General features: G+C 34.4%; 1 protein-coding gene across 1 annotated transcript; it reads right to left on the bottom strand.

Moving 5' to 3' along the window:
- Positions 1–4,775: 4,775 nt before the first annotated feature.
- Positions 4,776–14,320, bottom strand: LOC139484264 (uncharacterized). Its single transcript, XM_071268000.1, has 6 exons — positions 14,208–14,320; positions 10,852–11,023; positions 9,714–9,802; positions 8,346–8,435; positions 7,653–7,664; positions 4,776–5,107 (listed from the first exon to the last, which is right to left on the bottom strand). Exons 1-6 carry the CDS (start codon positions 14,260–14,262, stop codon positions 4,776–4,778), a joined length of 750 nt encoding a protein of 249 aa, XP_071124101.1. The 5' UTR covers positions 14,263–14,320.
- Positions 14,321–15,162: the final 842 nt, after the last annotated feature.

Raw genomic sequence — 15,162 nt, 5'->3', positions numbered from 1 at the left:
CAGTCTTGTAATTGACTGCTCCATAGGCTTACACGCAAAACAGCTGATCTTTGAAAATGAAAAAAATAAAAATGCTACACATAGAAAAAATTGTTCATGTTCATATCATGTTTGCACTTATGTGAAATTGTGATTTAATCGAAAAAGAAGGTGTCATGCCACGAAGAATAAAAGTTATGTAACCCTGAAGTCAAAACAATTTTTTTCTCCTTCCTGTTCTGAAAAAATGGAGTCCTGTAAAAAATTCAGAAAAAATGAACTTTTTTTATTTCCCTCCATGTTTTGTAATACAAGACTGATACATTTAAAAGCAGTTAACTATGTCAATAACTATTCTTATAAAAACAATTGCGATGCTGGTACAAGCTGTAGATGAAGTTGACAAGCAGAAATTCATACTTTTGGTAAAAATGTTAGTTTTGAAGAGTTCGATATGTAGTAAAAAAAAATTGTGTACCGTGTTAAGACTGTATTCTATAATATTGAAGTCAAAAGAAGAAAAAGAAAACGTATAAGGTCAATATTGACGAGTCGCTGCGCTGAGACGAGAAAATAAATATGTTATATTTTGTAACTGAAACGAGAGGTGCTATGCATAGTCTCGGGTTTTTTTGTTTTTTTTAATTTTTGTGATTCTTCTTTGAAAAAGTAAGTTGTTGGTACTTTTTGAAGATGTGGAGTTAATAACTACTTGGAGTGATTACAAAAATAATATATAAAAGTGTAAAGAATAGAAAATGATTTTGTTTTTACAGCGTGGTATTTTTTAAAACCTTTTTCGCATGGTACTAGAGCGTTGTGCTATCAACAGTATGATATTCATTTAGGAGATAACTGTATTGTATTTTAAGCTCCGACGGCATCAATTAGGGATTTGATGGTCGCAAATTAAGTTTCAGTACTGGCGACGCGTTAGCGGAGACAGAAAACGGGTATTTGCGACCATCAAATCCCCAATTGATGCCGTCGGAGCTTAAAATACAATATTGTTATCTCCATTCTAATAAAACTGACAGAAAACAACGTTAAACATGTATTTAAAATCTGTCATATGCCGTCTGCGCTTGCACGTACGTTCCATAGCATCAATTGTCAATTGATGCCATGTAAATAACTGACGTTATCCAATCAAAATGAACGTTGCAAACGTTGTTGCATTATAATTGAATTTTCCCTGTTTGATATTGCTTTCATTTGTCCATAAGAATAATCCTTATGATATGAATTCACCGATTATCATTACACTGTTTTATACGCTCAATGCACATGCATATTTTAATGTTGGTTAATTACAATGAAATAAAGAAAGAAATCCCTTTTTTCCTCGCGATTTATATTTTTTAAGAATACAAAATTTGGAAAAAAAGTATAAAGCTAACTGCATTAAAAAGGTTAAAGGATATTAAACAAAGCAAAGAACAAGAGGAAAACAAATAATTTTGGCTTTTTATTTCGAATTAATTTGCCAATATAAAATGTTAAAATACCTCAATATAAATACTTGCTATTGTTATATAATTGACTACTTAATTTTAAGTTATCACTTTGTACATATATATAGTGAATGTAACTGAAGGTAGGAGTACCAACCTTTCCCAGACAATGGTATAATAGACTTTGGTGTCCGCCCCGATGGACTATGGCATCCACAGCCCCGAAGAAGTAGTACACCAGTATAATCGTAGCTAATATAATTCTATTTTACTACATACTACAAATTAATTGTCCAGAAGTTTGAGAATTCACTAGGAGAGATGACAAGTTTGAGAGCGAGGGTCTGAGAGTAAGAGAGTGATATAGAGGATGTGAGAGAGAGCGAGAGATAGTGTGTGAGAGTGATCGAGAGAGAGGGTATGAGTGCAAAGAGCGAGTGTGAGAGTGTGAAGAGCGAGAGCGACAGTTTTGAGAATGAAGGGTGTGTGAGCGAGAGAGGGGATGTGAGGGTGTGAGAGAGATTAAGGATGTGAGAGATTGTGAGAGAGAAAGTGTGCGAGAGAAAGAGGCCCAGTGTGAGAGATAGTGAGAGAGAAAGAGAGCGAGTGTGAGACTGAGAGTCAGAGCGAGTGTGAGACTGAGAGTCAGAGCCAGAGTGCGTGAAAGGTTGTGAGAGATTGTGAGAGAGAAAGAGAGCGAGTGTGAGAGTCAGAGTCAGAGCCAGAGTGCGTGAAAGGTTGTGAGAGCGAGAGTTTATGAGATTGCGTTAGAGTGTAAGAGTGAGAGCGAGAGAGTGTGTAAGGGAGAGATAGTGTTACATCTATACCGAGCAAGTGTGTTAGAGCCAGAGAGCGAACTAGAGAGAGAGAGTGAGAATGTATCGAAACGAGAGTGTGTAAAAGCGAGACCATGGGCGATAACTTAGCGAGAGAAAGAACCAGAGTAGGAGACAGCAACATGGTCTTCCGTGGTTGAACAACCAATGAACGATCATAACCCAGTGTCTTCAATTTGAAAATAAAAAATTGTTTGCAAACTACAGGTATCTTAAAAATGCAAACGTTTGAAGCTACCTTAAATGGAATGTTTATATCATAACTAGATTGAGAAAGTAATAAAAAAACAAATGAATTCCTTGACCACATTTTCCGTTTGTTGACAACAATGCCACATGATCTCTGTTGGCGGGGAAAAACTGGAGAAAACCCAAATGACAGACTCACATTGTCGGAGTTTAGTATGACCTCCATTATCACTAAACTAGTTCATATTTTTGTTTTAGGGGCTAGATGAAGCCCGTCTCTGGGTGCTGGATCTCGCTGTATTAAAACCCAATGGTGACCTTCTGCGGTTTTCTACTCTTCCGAATTTTTATTCTAAATTTTATTCACCCCCCCCCCCCCCCCCAAAAAAAAAACCCCCACCTCTTTAGTGGTTATCCTTAGGTATATTACAATGTTTTTTAATCTATGATATCATTGAGGAAGAACGTATACTGACATACAGTTTCTGCTAGTGTGTGTATTGGTAGGGTGCCGCCATACATACAATTTTATTCATATTGCAGTTAAATTTGAAGTCTACACTTTAAAAGAAACCACAATAATGTGACTGACCGGTATTAAAAAAAACCTATCAACGGCGATCACGATAATATATTTTATTTGTTGTTTCCACTCTTTACTGGCGTTGTAGACAACTCCGTATAAAATGTTTCTCCAATGTGTTAAAGGAATTCAACGGAATTCAACGAGCAACACGATACTTTCCACTCGTGCGTACCAGAGAATTAGGGTTTTCTCTGTTTCTTTATGGACGTAAATGTTTGGTATTCGTTGATTTGGTTATTAGCTTGGTGTTTTATGTACCCGCGGTAGGCGTCGGGGACAGAATTAGGGTTTTCTCTGTTTTTTTATGGACGTAAATGTTTGGTATTCGTTGATTTGGTTATTAGCTTGGTGTTTTATGTACCCGCGGTAGGCGTCGGGGACAGAATTAGGGTTTTCTCTGTTTTTTTATGGACGTAAATGTTTGGTATTCGTTGATTTGGTTATTAGCTTGGTGTTTTATGTACCCGCGGTAGGCGTCGGGGACATTATGTTTTATCCTTGACATCCATCTTTCCGTCTTTCCATCCTTATGTCTTTCCACCTTTCTGTCCGTCCCATTTCCGTTTCCGCTCTCTAAGATAAGTTTGCCTTATGCAATTTTTACAAAACTCACACACAATGCTATTAAAGAACTACAACATGCAAACAGAGTTCTCATTTGGGCAGTCGTGTCCTCACACACTCTATTTTCCTATGATAAGTATTTTTTTTATAGAATATATGTCGGCACGTGAGACGCTGGTTTGACAACACACCATTCTGTACGAGCAAAGTGTAAAACAAAAAAAGAAAGGACGTGACTCATTAGATGAATGCGTTGAACATTGGCACAATAGACTTAAGGTAACGATCTGCAGGTACCCTTTAGTCAATCAATATCAGTATCAACTAATAGAAAAACTCCACAAATGCATTTATTGTATAAAAGTAGTCATAAATTATTATGCTGTTTGAGAAACGTTTAACCTTTGTAATGCTAAAATATGATATATCAAAATCTGGTGGTTTAGCATTTCTGTCGTCCTTTCTTGAGACATTGTTGTGACAACACATCATACGATCAAAGTGTAAATTAAAATCATTCATAATTGACATGATTTCATTGATGCATACTAAGCACAAAGGTAAAAGTACAATACAAGACAAAAAAGTAACGATATAAGAGTATTTGAAGATACCATATGTGAAAACAATATCAACTATTAGAAATAGACGAACCATGTTCAGTTCTAACATACACACATTTCAATCAATGCACATCCCCAGTGTATTTATTATAAAGTTGTCATAGGCTGTTTGGGAACGCATAATCAGCGTAAAGCTAATATATCAGTACCATTGACTTTTGTGTTAATAAAAAGTACTATATTTTGTTCTTGACTCTTTTAGAAGCATTTTTGAGTAACTACAACCATTTTGATTAGAAGCATTTTTAAACGGGAATAACGTAATCGATAATTCTAATTATAAACTCACTGTAGACTTTCATTTTTATTATTTTGAAGTATCAAAATTTAGTGTTCATGTATGTGACTTACGTATCAACAAATATTAACAGTATACATGTATGACAGATTATTTGAGAGAAAGATACATTCATTAATATTCTAAACAAGAATTTCTGAAAGAGAAAACTAATGAACCTTTCTAGAATTGAGGAAAATAGTCTTTATAATGTCTTCATCTCATTCTTATTCTAATCTAGGAGAAGTTTTTACAAGGCGAAACTGTTCATGCGTTGATAACTACTAGTTCTTCACCACACGTTTCCATTATGAAAGCCTCTAGCTCCTCGTTTTTCGTGCACTTGTTCTTTGACTTTGGCTTATTTTTCCAGTTCTGCTTATGTTTTCTGTGTCTTTTTAGTGCCCTGCCACCACCACCACCCACTTCATTGGAACTGCTGGAAGAAGAACTGTGAGAACTGTCATCCTCGAGGATTTCTAAAAGATCGCCACAGAAACTTGGTAAGGTAACTGGAGGTGGTGGTGTACAAGGATTACCATTCTCAATCAGAGGACAACCATCGGGTATATCACATCCGACAGGAAGAGGAGCGGGAACTAAAAATCAAATGTTTTTGTGAGAAAACCATATTAAAAAGTAAAATCACAAAGATATTGAACTCCGAGGAAAATCCAAAACGGAAAGTCTTTAAGAAAATGAAAAAAATCAAAAGCTCAAACACATCAAACGAATGGATAACAACTGCCACATTACTGACTTGGTACATACATTTTCTTATTTAGAAAATGGTGGCTTAAACCTTGCTTTGTATTAACTATTTTGATAATTCGATAGAGTAACAAAATTCACTTTGTTCCTGAGCAAAACGACGGGTGCAAAATGTGGATCAGGTTCTGCTTACCCTTTCGGAGAACCTGAGATCACCCCCAGTTTTTGGTGGGGTTTGTGGTGCTCAGTGTTTAGTTGTCTATGTTCTGTTTTATGTACTGTTGTTCGTGTCCTTCAAAACCAACTAGAATTTAGCTGGAAAAGATTTTCTCTAGATTTTGATACATTAAACATAGCACATCAGGCTATCTGGACTACGTGTTGTTCTTAGTTTTCACGGAGGATCGGTGGTGTTTTGTTTGGATTTGTTTTTCGGTATATTCCTGTTATGACTTTGTGTGTATATATATATATATATATATATGCGAGGGAAGAACCAAAAATTTGCGAAAGCAAATTTACAGATCTAACATTGTTGGGTTGATGTTTAGACGAGTTGTATATACATTATGTACACAGCCATGTATCACCATCATTGATGGCGATCCGATGGATACATCTGTTGTAGAGTTGTCACTGACTCAGACGTACTTATATATATATACAACTCGTCTAAACATCAACCCAACAATGTTAGATCTGTAAATTTGCTTTCGCAAATTTTTGGTTCTTCCCTCGCCGTGATTCGAACCCATGCTACTGTGATATCGTGACACCAAATCGCCTGCACTGCAGCCGTCCCGCTAGACCACACGACCACCTGGGCTCTCAAAAAAGAGCTTTCGCTGGCCGTGTGTTACCTTTCCTCGTCAGTTTTAATCTAGCGGCGTACTACAGTACATATAAGGCATGAAGATGTTATTGTTACAGATCAGCTAAATTATCTATAGTAAAGGATCCTACAAATTAATGTAATATACAGTCACAGAAATATATATATATATATATATATATATATAAACGCCTAAAAAGTGTACATAACAACACCAATGATATAAGAAGGAACTATAAATGTAATTATTTATAAATATTTCGGATAACAGATATCCTTCGTCAGTCAGATTCTGATGTTAAATGAATCATCTTTAAGTCTTCTTAGATTAAACTTTTACTAAATCTTGAAATTTATACAATAAAAAAGGCAAACCGAACATCAGTTAAGACGCTTGCACCATTCTAAAAATTTGTTGAATATGACATAGGTTATATGACTAATTACATCAGAGAGTTCACATATATGCTTTAAATAAAAATAATAATGTGCGATGTGAACTAGCACAATTTTAAAGCTTTAACGGTCGATATTATGATGTTACAAGAAAGATTGCGTCAATAAGAATTCCAAATAAACAGCACTGAACGGTCTAAATTTCTAAATATTTCAGATTTGACAACTGTAGTGTAGTTACATTAGAGTCTGCGATGTTTAAAACAAACGGCCGTTAAAATATAATAACAAATTTTGACTAAAGTAAAATAGTTGGACGGGCTTGGTACTTATAGTCATCCCTCAAAAAATTAAGCAATTTAAATTGTTATATTCAACTGATTTATTTTAGAGATGAGTAGGGTAAAGAAATAGAAACGGAGACTGTAATAATAAGTAATATAACCCAGATGTGAAGCACTGTATGGTGTCGAACTACATCTTTTCATTTATCCCATTTGGTGCCAAAGTTGTTAATTTTCTAATCCAAAATCTTTCCCGAGTAAGTCTATCCTCCCTAGACCAAGCAGAGTTGTGGTCAATGATAGTAATGGTCAGTCGATTGAGATCTGCCTTAGTGTGGCCAGGGGATCTCAAATGTCGACTAAGAGGGAGGTCTGGCTTGCATTGGTAGTCGCTACGATGACCGTTCATTCGTTTGTGAAACGGCTGTTCTGACTCGCCTACATACTGTTTACCACATTTACACTGTAGGAGATACACAACATTTGTAGTCTTGCAATTAACATTGCAAAATATGGTGTATTCTGTACCAGTGGAGTGACTGTTAAAAGTCGGGGTATCCAGTATTTGTTTGCAAGTCAGACATCGTTTGTTTCCACAACCCTTACAAGAGCCCACTGACGAAGAGCCTGCTTGAGAGGATAACTCAGCTCTCACCAGCAAGTCTTTAAGGCTTTTGGGCCTGCGGAAAGCCAGTACAGGTGGCTCGGGAAAGATCTTGGATAGTTTAGGATGTTTTTCGATATCTTTCCAACTTTCGCGGATAAGGTGAGACAAGTTGTCAAATTTTGGATTGTAAGTCAACACAAAAGGCACATGATATATATATATATATATATATCATGTATATATGTAATATTAAATACAAAACAATACACCCATTCTCAATTCTAAAAACGACATATTGTTAATTACGAACTTACATTGAAGCTTGTCTGAAAAATATATAGAAAATATAAAGAAAATATATAGAATATTTCAATCTCTCTATCACTTGTATGAGAGTCATATAACATTCCATTATATTGACATAGATGTGTGAACAAAATAAACAGACATACAACGTAAAATTATCAAACATTTGGGTAGAGCATTTATTATTGTGTTTTAATTTTAATCACCATAAATTGCAAGTTTGTTTTCGATTACGCTAATCAATTTAAAAAAATGATTCGTAATCTTCATGGCTAGTTTTCATTGAATACGTGTAAAGTTCAGGCTAAAATTCCAACCAAATTTCCAGAAATCATCAATTGGCGACGTACGGTATTACAATACCGTAGCAAACATTTATGTAATAAAAGTCTGAAGTAGTTAACAATGTTTTCATACTAGCACGATATGAAAAACCAAAGAGACATGAAGATACTTCTATGTAGTATCTTAATAAGCACCAACCAACAGCGTAAAAAAACATATGAGATATTTTGCATCGGTATAAAGGTTGCAGCAGAAGTAGAATTTCAAGCGAAGTTTGGGAAAATAACAAATATATATACTATGTAACAAAGTGAAACACCTGACTTGAAGTTGTAGTTTCGGTTTGTAGACAGACCTATGTTTGCTCGAAAATGAAATCAATTAAATGTAAAAAAAAAAAAATACTTTTAACCTACCAGTACTTCGAAACAGGATTGGTATAGATGATGTGGTCAGGCTTGCACAAACATCGCACAAACCAGGGGTTGAAAGTTGTAAGTTGCGGGCTACAAATATAAATAAAAATTTTCATAATTCGGTACACAGACACACCCATATAGATAATACTGGGCAAACAATATCGAGCTACGCTGCAGTTGGTATAATTGAAAAATAAACATACACGAACTGCTTTGTACATCATCTTCGTTTGCATTTTAAAAGTAAATAATGAACACATATCAAACTAGTTTTCTTAAAATTTATTTCATGGTTATGTTGTTAGGTCTTTCCTAGACATATGGTCAACAATAATACATCGCTCAACATAACAACTAATTTCAACAGTAAAAACAAATAACAAAACATTGTCCAATTTGAAACAGAAGTGTATGAGTTTTCCTACGCTTCAGACTTGACATTCACTGAAATGCATGCTGAAATTGTCATGGTTGATTTTATTACACAATCATACACACTCAAGTTTTGAAATCGATAATTGTCATCGTAGAAAAGACTGCTGTTCATGTATGTATGTTAAAATGTAAACTTTTAGTTATTTATTGGACAGTAGAATGCTTCTGCTACATACATATGGGCTGTTTTTGACAATACAATGCACATATATCGGGTACTTGCACCATTAAGTCATGCTAAATTACTGAAATCTTCCCAATTCCAGCATTTTAGTTAAATTTTAGACAGTTTTCGTGTGAAACGAAAGTGGCCACATTCGTGTTCATCCTTAATATTGAAATGTAAGTGGTATTTTATGATAATACATAACATATATAAAGGTTGAGGATGAATACGGATGCGGCCACTTTCATTTTTGACAAAAATCATCTGAAAAGTGACGTTTTTCGGCATATTTGGTAGATTTTTTATATTTGAGCTTGAATTGGGTTGTTTTTAATGACTATATCAGTTAAAATCTTTCACATAAATTAATTGATTCGAATGAAATAGACACTTAAGTGTTTAAAAAGTGGTCAAAATCTTTCGTAAGATGAACTTGAAATTTGAGGCCAAAATCGGTCCTTACCGGACCTTCTCCTTTGAGTAATTCTTATTGCTCTAAAGATGTACTTTTTGTAATCGTTAATTCGCATATGGTCAAACAATACGTCATTGGAATGCAACTGCAATACACATTCTGAGGTCACGCAGGTTCATAAATACCCAGTCCGGCAATGGGCGGAGCTTTAATGCGATATATGTATAGCATAGCGATAGCGATATCTGTGGGCTGTATCTTTATAGCAGGACATCCAATTGCAGGATCAATACGCAATCGTATTGTCAGGTAAATTTGTTATCAAATGTTAATTTTTATGAAAGTTTACCTGGTAGCGGTATATCTTCAGTTAGATAACCTTGTGGTGTGAAACCGCTTATTGAAGTAAATTTCAAGCAAATAGATGAGTCCCCACTTCTACAAAATAAAAAAACACACCATTACTTTTCGTTATTACAATTTTCATGAGCAATGGTTGCCACATTTGGAGCAAGATCTTCTAACCCTGTCGGAGCACGTGAAATCCCCACGGTTATTGTTGGGGTTAACGTTTTTACTTTACTATGGTGTAATTTTTGTACTGTTGTTTGTTTGTCTCCCCCTTTAGCCATGGGGTTGTCAGTTTATTATTGACTTATGAGTTTGAATGACTTGTTGGTACATTTGTATCTTTCGCCTTTCTTAGTTTAAACATATTTATTTATTGTGGATTGGGAAACAAGTTATTACAACTTATATAAATCCCTCTCCACTTTGCGGGTGCGAGTGCTGCCCTTGTAGCGTCATTAGCCTACTCTTTTTCGAAATCTACAAGGGTGTCTTTTAAGTGCAAGAGATATTGCTCTCTCTCACACGGGTCAGCCATTTATCGTCCCCATCCGACGGACTAGCATCGTTTCTCAAGACCATACTCGCAAATGGTGTCGAGGGAGGGCCGAAAATTCAGTACCTGAAATTTTCTCCCCGGAACCTTTGTGTTAGTAGTCCGATGCGCTAACCACTACACCACGGCTCTCTTGCAACAGATAATGTATAAATGAACGGATAACGTACCACTTATGTAGTAAATACACTCTAGAATGGTGTTGGCCAAATACCAAGCAGACATTTCTTTATCATTATAAATCATTGGTTTTCAAATAATTGAGCGTAACCTGATGAAGGTAAACCACGGAAAGCGTATTTATATTTTTTCCTTCAAAAGGAGTGACACATGTCTAAACCGAAATTTGATTATATAAGATAAGCAGCGTGTTATCGAAAAGTGGAAGTATAATCGAAACAGTCTTTATATGTAGAACACTAAGTATAAGATTGGATATGTAGAATAGGAGCTGCATAAATTTTTCATCAATGCAAATATGAAACCTATAAAAGCTTTCAAATATTTTGGACTCCTCTTCATTTGACGATAGGAATGTCATATTATTATCGTACCTTAATAGTTCAATTCCTGTATGACTTACCTTAGCAAAAAGAAGTCGCCATTCTTTTCTACATGCTCTATGCAGTCGTAGGATATACCCTGGTCAGTAATTTGAAACTGTGTTCCAGAAAATAATGCTTTATAAATTGCTTGATTTGAACCAAACTTTACATCAAATTGTATTCCGCTTATTTCTTGAGGAAAGTTGCAACCTGATATAATAAAAATAAAATTCTTTTTAAAAATCGTGTTGTCATTAAGAATAGGCGATGCATGTTTATAGTTTTTTCCACAGTTTTGGCTTTATAAGGACAAAGCACAAATTAGTGGCATTTGAAATTTTCCCGATACTCGGTTTCTTTATTGAGAGAATATGATGATCTTCGATGAATCTTAGATTACTTCGATTATTGTAATGTTTTGTCCTTTTTCTTGTATTCGAACAGCTTTGCATTAAATGCCACAATACTGCAGTAAGACAATAACAATCAAAACTAAGGAGTAAACAAAGACTCATAAAACCAAAAGACATTTACATCAACAGTTATAAATAATAAATAAGAAACAACACGAACTCCACTAAAAACCGAGAGTGAAATCAGGTGCTCCGGAAGGGTAAGCATTTCCTGCACCTTAAACGGCATTCGTCGTGTTATTTCTTTGTTCAGTTCAGTAAGGATGGAAGGTTATTATGACTGAGGAAGAATATCAGATATGATTTCTGACACACTTTTGTCATAATGGCCAATCAGCTCATGATGGCGACTGTAAAATTTCTTGAGTGATGACCTCAATTAGATTGATTCATAGCCCTGTGTTAGAATTCTAGAATTATAAGAATTATACCTGCCTTTGTAGTTGTGAAAATTAAACCGGACTAATGTACAATGCTTAAACGACGTGGTGGAGAAGTAATAGGACAACGAACTAGTAGGGGATACTGTCAAAATTTTAATCCGGTAATGTACATTAACATATATATTTGACTCGAAAGTAACTAGTCCTTGTTCTTAATCTTATCATCCTGATTCTTACCAGAGAGGCAGCAGATACCGACCCTGAAATCTTTGATTTTACTTTCATTTATGGAACCACAGAACTCCCCAATTCAAGATGAGTACGCTAATTTGACATTCGATTATCAATCAAAAATTTATAACAGTATTTGTCGTTTTTTAATTTTATCTACCATAATACTTAATTCAACTAACAATGGTTTCCTCAATCTAAAAATTATGAGTACTCATTCATTCGTCTGTAATAAGATATACCCGTTCATTCGTCTGTAATAAGATATAAGAAGATGTGGTATGAGTGTCAATGATACGAGTGTCAATGAGACGACTCTCCATCCAAGTCACAATTTGTAAAAAGTAAACGATTATGGGCTATAGTACGGACATCAACACGGAGCCTTGGCTAACACCGAACAGCAAGCTATAAAGGGCCCAAAACATTACTAGTGTAAACCATTTAAACAGGAAAACCAACGGTATAATCTATATAAAAAAGGGAAACGAGAAACACTCCGACATAGACTCTTCTGAACAACAGGTTCCTGATTTAAGATAAATACTAATTTAGAATGCCGTAACTTGTATTGGTTACATTGAATGATACACATTAGGATAATTGATTGATTGAATAATGTTTGCTTAACATGACACAGTACACGTTTGCATCCAAATGGATATATAAAAATAAGGAGATGTGGTATGAATTGCCAACGAGACCAAATGACACACAACAACTATAGGTAACCGTACAGCCTTCGACAATGAGTAAAACCCATACCACATAGTCAGTTATAAAAGTCCCCGAAATGACAAATGTAAAACAATTCAAACGAGAAAAATTACGATTTATGTATAAAATTATGAACGAAATTTTTTAAAGTTTATATCGAAAAGATCAATGAACCCATATAAAAGAATGTCGAATATAAAAAAAGAAAATGTGATATGAGTGCCAATGAGACAACTCTCCACAAGAGACCAAATGACACAGAAATTAACAACTATAAGTCACCATACGGCCTTCAACAATGAGCAAAGCAATACCGCAAAGTCAGCTATATAGGCCCCGAAATGACAATTGTAAAACAATTCAAACAAGGAATCTAAGGGCCTAATTTATGAACAAAAATTAAACGAAAAACAAATATGTAACACATCAACAAACGACAACCACGGAATAACAGGCTCCTGACTTGGGACAGGCCCTTACATACAGAATGTGGTGGGGTTAACCACGTTAGCCGGATCCCACCCCTCTCTTACCTGGGATAGTGGTAGAACGAACTATAAAAATCAATTGAAAAAGGCATAACTCATCAGATGGATAGATTTAACAAAACACAGAGTGGACGTGGCCGGGTACTTGTCTATCCCAACAACAAAAAGACACTAAGTATTGCTCTGAAAGTACTCGAAGTAACTGACAGCTAGTTCAAAGCCACTAACAACTTATAACAAAAATCACGCATCTAAGACTAAATTATCAATCAGTACACATCCAACATCCAATGGATTTATTGTAATGACGTCATAAACAGTCAGAGAAAAATATTAACTTTTGAAATTGCAAGATACAGGTATCTACATATGGTGTAGATCCATAAATGTGTGTATGTATATAGCAATAATATTTAGTTAGCTTTTAATTTACTGATCCATATTTATACTAACAAAACAATATTCAATGATCTAATTACAGTGTTGAAATGGTAACATTTTAGAATAAGTTTATTTCAAGGATCGATAAGTTTGCCAGGATTGTTTATAAATTTCCCGGCACGGGAAACAACATTTCCGTAAAAATGAGGAAGTGCTTTCCTGTTTGAAATGCGTTTTCTACAGGTACAACAAAACTTCAAAACCAAATGTTTATCGTTGGAAGAATTAAGTAAAGGCTTTTTAAAGGAAAGGTAGTTGCAATAAACGCTAAATGTTTACACCATTAAATGATATGCACTCTACAATTTTTATTTACTATGTATAAATTCTATCTGCTGTTGATATATTTGATGGAATACAACTTCGATACGTGTAGTTTTACCCACATATTCTTTTAAAATTATATAGATATAAAACTTTAGGAATTTTTGGTTCTCAGTGCTCTTCAACTTCGTATTTTATTTGGCCTTTTTTACATTTTTTTATTCGAGCGTCAATGCTGAGTCTTTTGTAGACTAAACGCGCGTCTGATGTAAATATAAAATTTCGATCCTGGTATCTATGATGAGTTTATTTACACAATATTTAAATGATACGAACTATTACTATAGTCCAAAATTAATAACTTTGTGATTATATTGGCCAAACAATTGTGATTATGTGATTACTTGGACACCTTCATGAGGGTCCCCATTAACATAACAAGTATAACTAGTCTTACCTTGAACAACCGTTATGGTCGCCAACAAAACGAAAACAACCAAACGGTTCATCATTTGTTTTCAGTGTCATAACCAAAGTAAGAAACATCCATTTTATAGCATTTCATTGAAGCGTTAACTTATCAAAAAGATAAATTTGTATAGAAATTGTGAACCTCGACCAATGATAGCAAACATGATGTACTAAAATTTTAAATCATACAAGTTATAAAAAAACATTTTAGTTAAACATGTTGAATATGTTTTTATAAATATATGATTGTATGAATAGGGGTTCTTTCAATTTTTGGAAAGATTTTGATTTGTAAAAATGAACTGCTATACATATATATCAGTTTATATGCCTTGTATCAACATATAATTTAATTTTGGATTTAACGCGTCTTCTGATTGGCTGACGTCGTTTTGTTTCTCATACCATAGACACAATTTTGTTATGTAACCAAGACGTCATCAACGTTTTTTCATGATTTACGCCGGTTAAAAATGGAATTTAGAATTACATCTATTTATAAACAAAATAACTGTAATATTTTGTCAGTCTATTCAAAATACGCGCGTTATTCAGTGTGCACCACATTTTTTTTATGTTATTTCTTCATAGACAGTAAATTACAGTCATTCCTTAAATAATCAAGATAGTGACAAAATTTAAGTAGTGTTAAACTTCTAACAAACAGTTAATTGAGACAAATTTTGAAAAGTTAGTAACTCCACCATTTTAGTTAGTTTTAAAAAATATATGTTAAGATATTACCTTTCAATTTTTTCATTATTTGACAGCAATCTTATTCCTTCTGCGTTATCACATTATATTTTCTTACCTAAAGCTACATATACATAGCACATTTAGAAAGACATTATATATGAACTGTGTATGGACAACTTAACAGATGTACAGTCATTAATTTTCCTTAAAATATAGTTTATATGCATGTGCATCTTTAAGATATA

This window comes from Mytilus edulis, chromosome 8 (genome assembly GCF_963676685.1).
Source record: "Mytilus edulis chromosome 8, xbMytEdul2.2, whole genome shotgun sequence".
In the NCBI taxonomy this organism is placed as follows: domain Eukaryota; kingdom Metazoa; phylum Mollusca; class Bivalvia; order Mytilida; family Mytilidae; genus Mytilus; species Mytilus edulis.
This window is presented reverse-complemented; position numbering and strand designations above follow the sequence as displayed.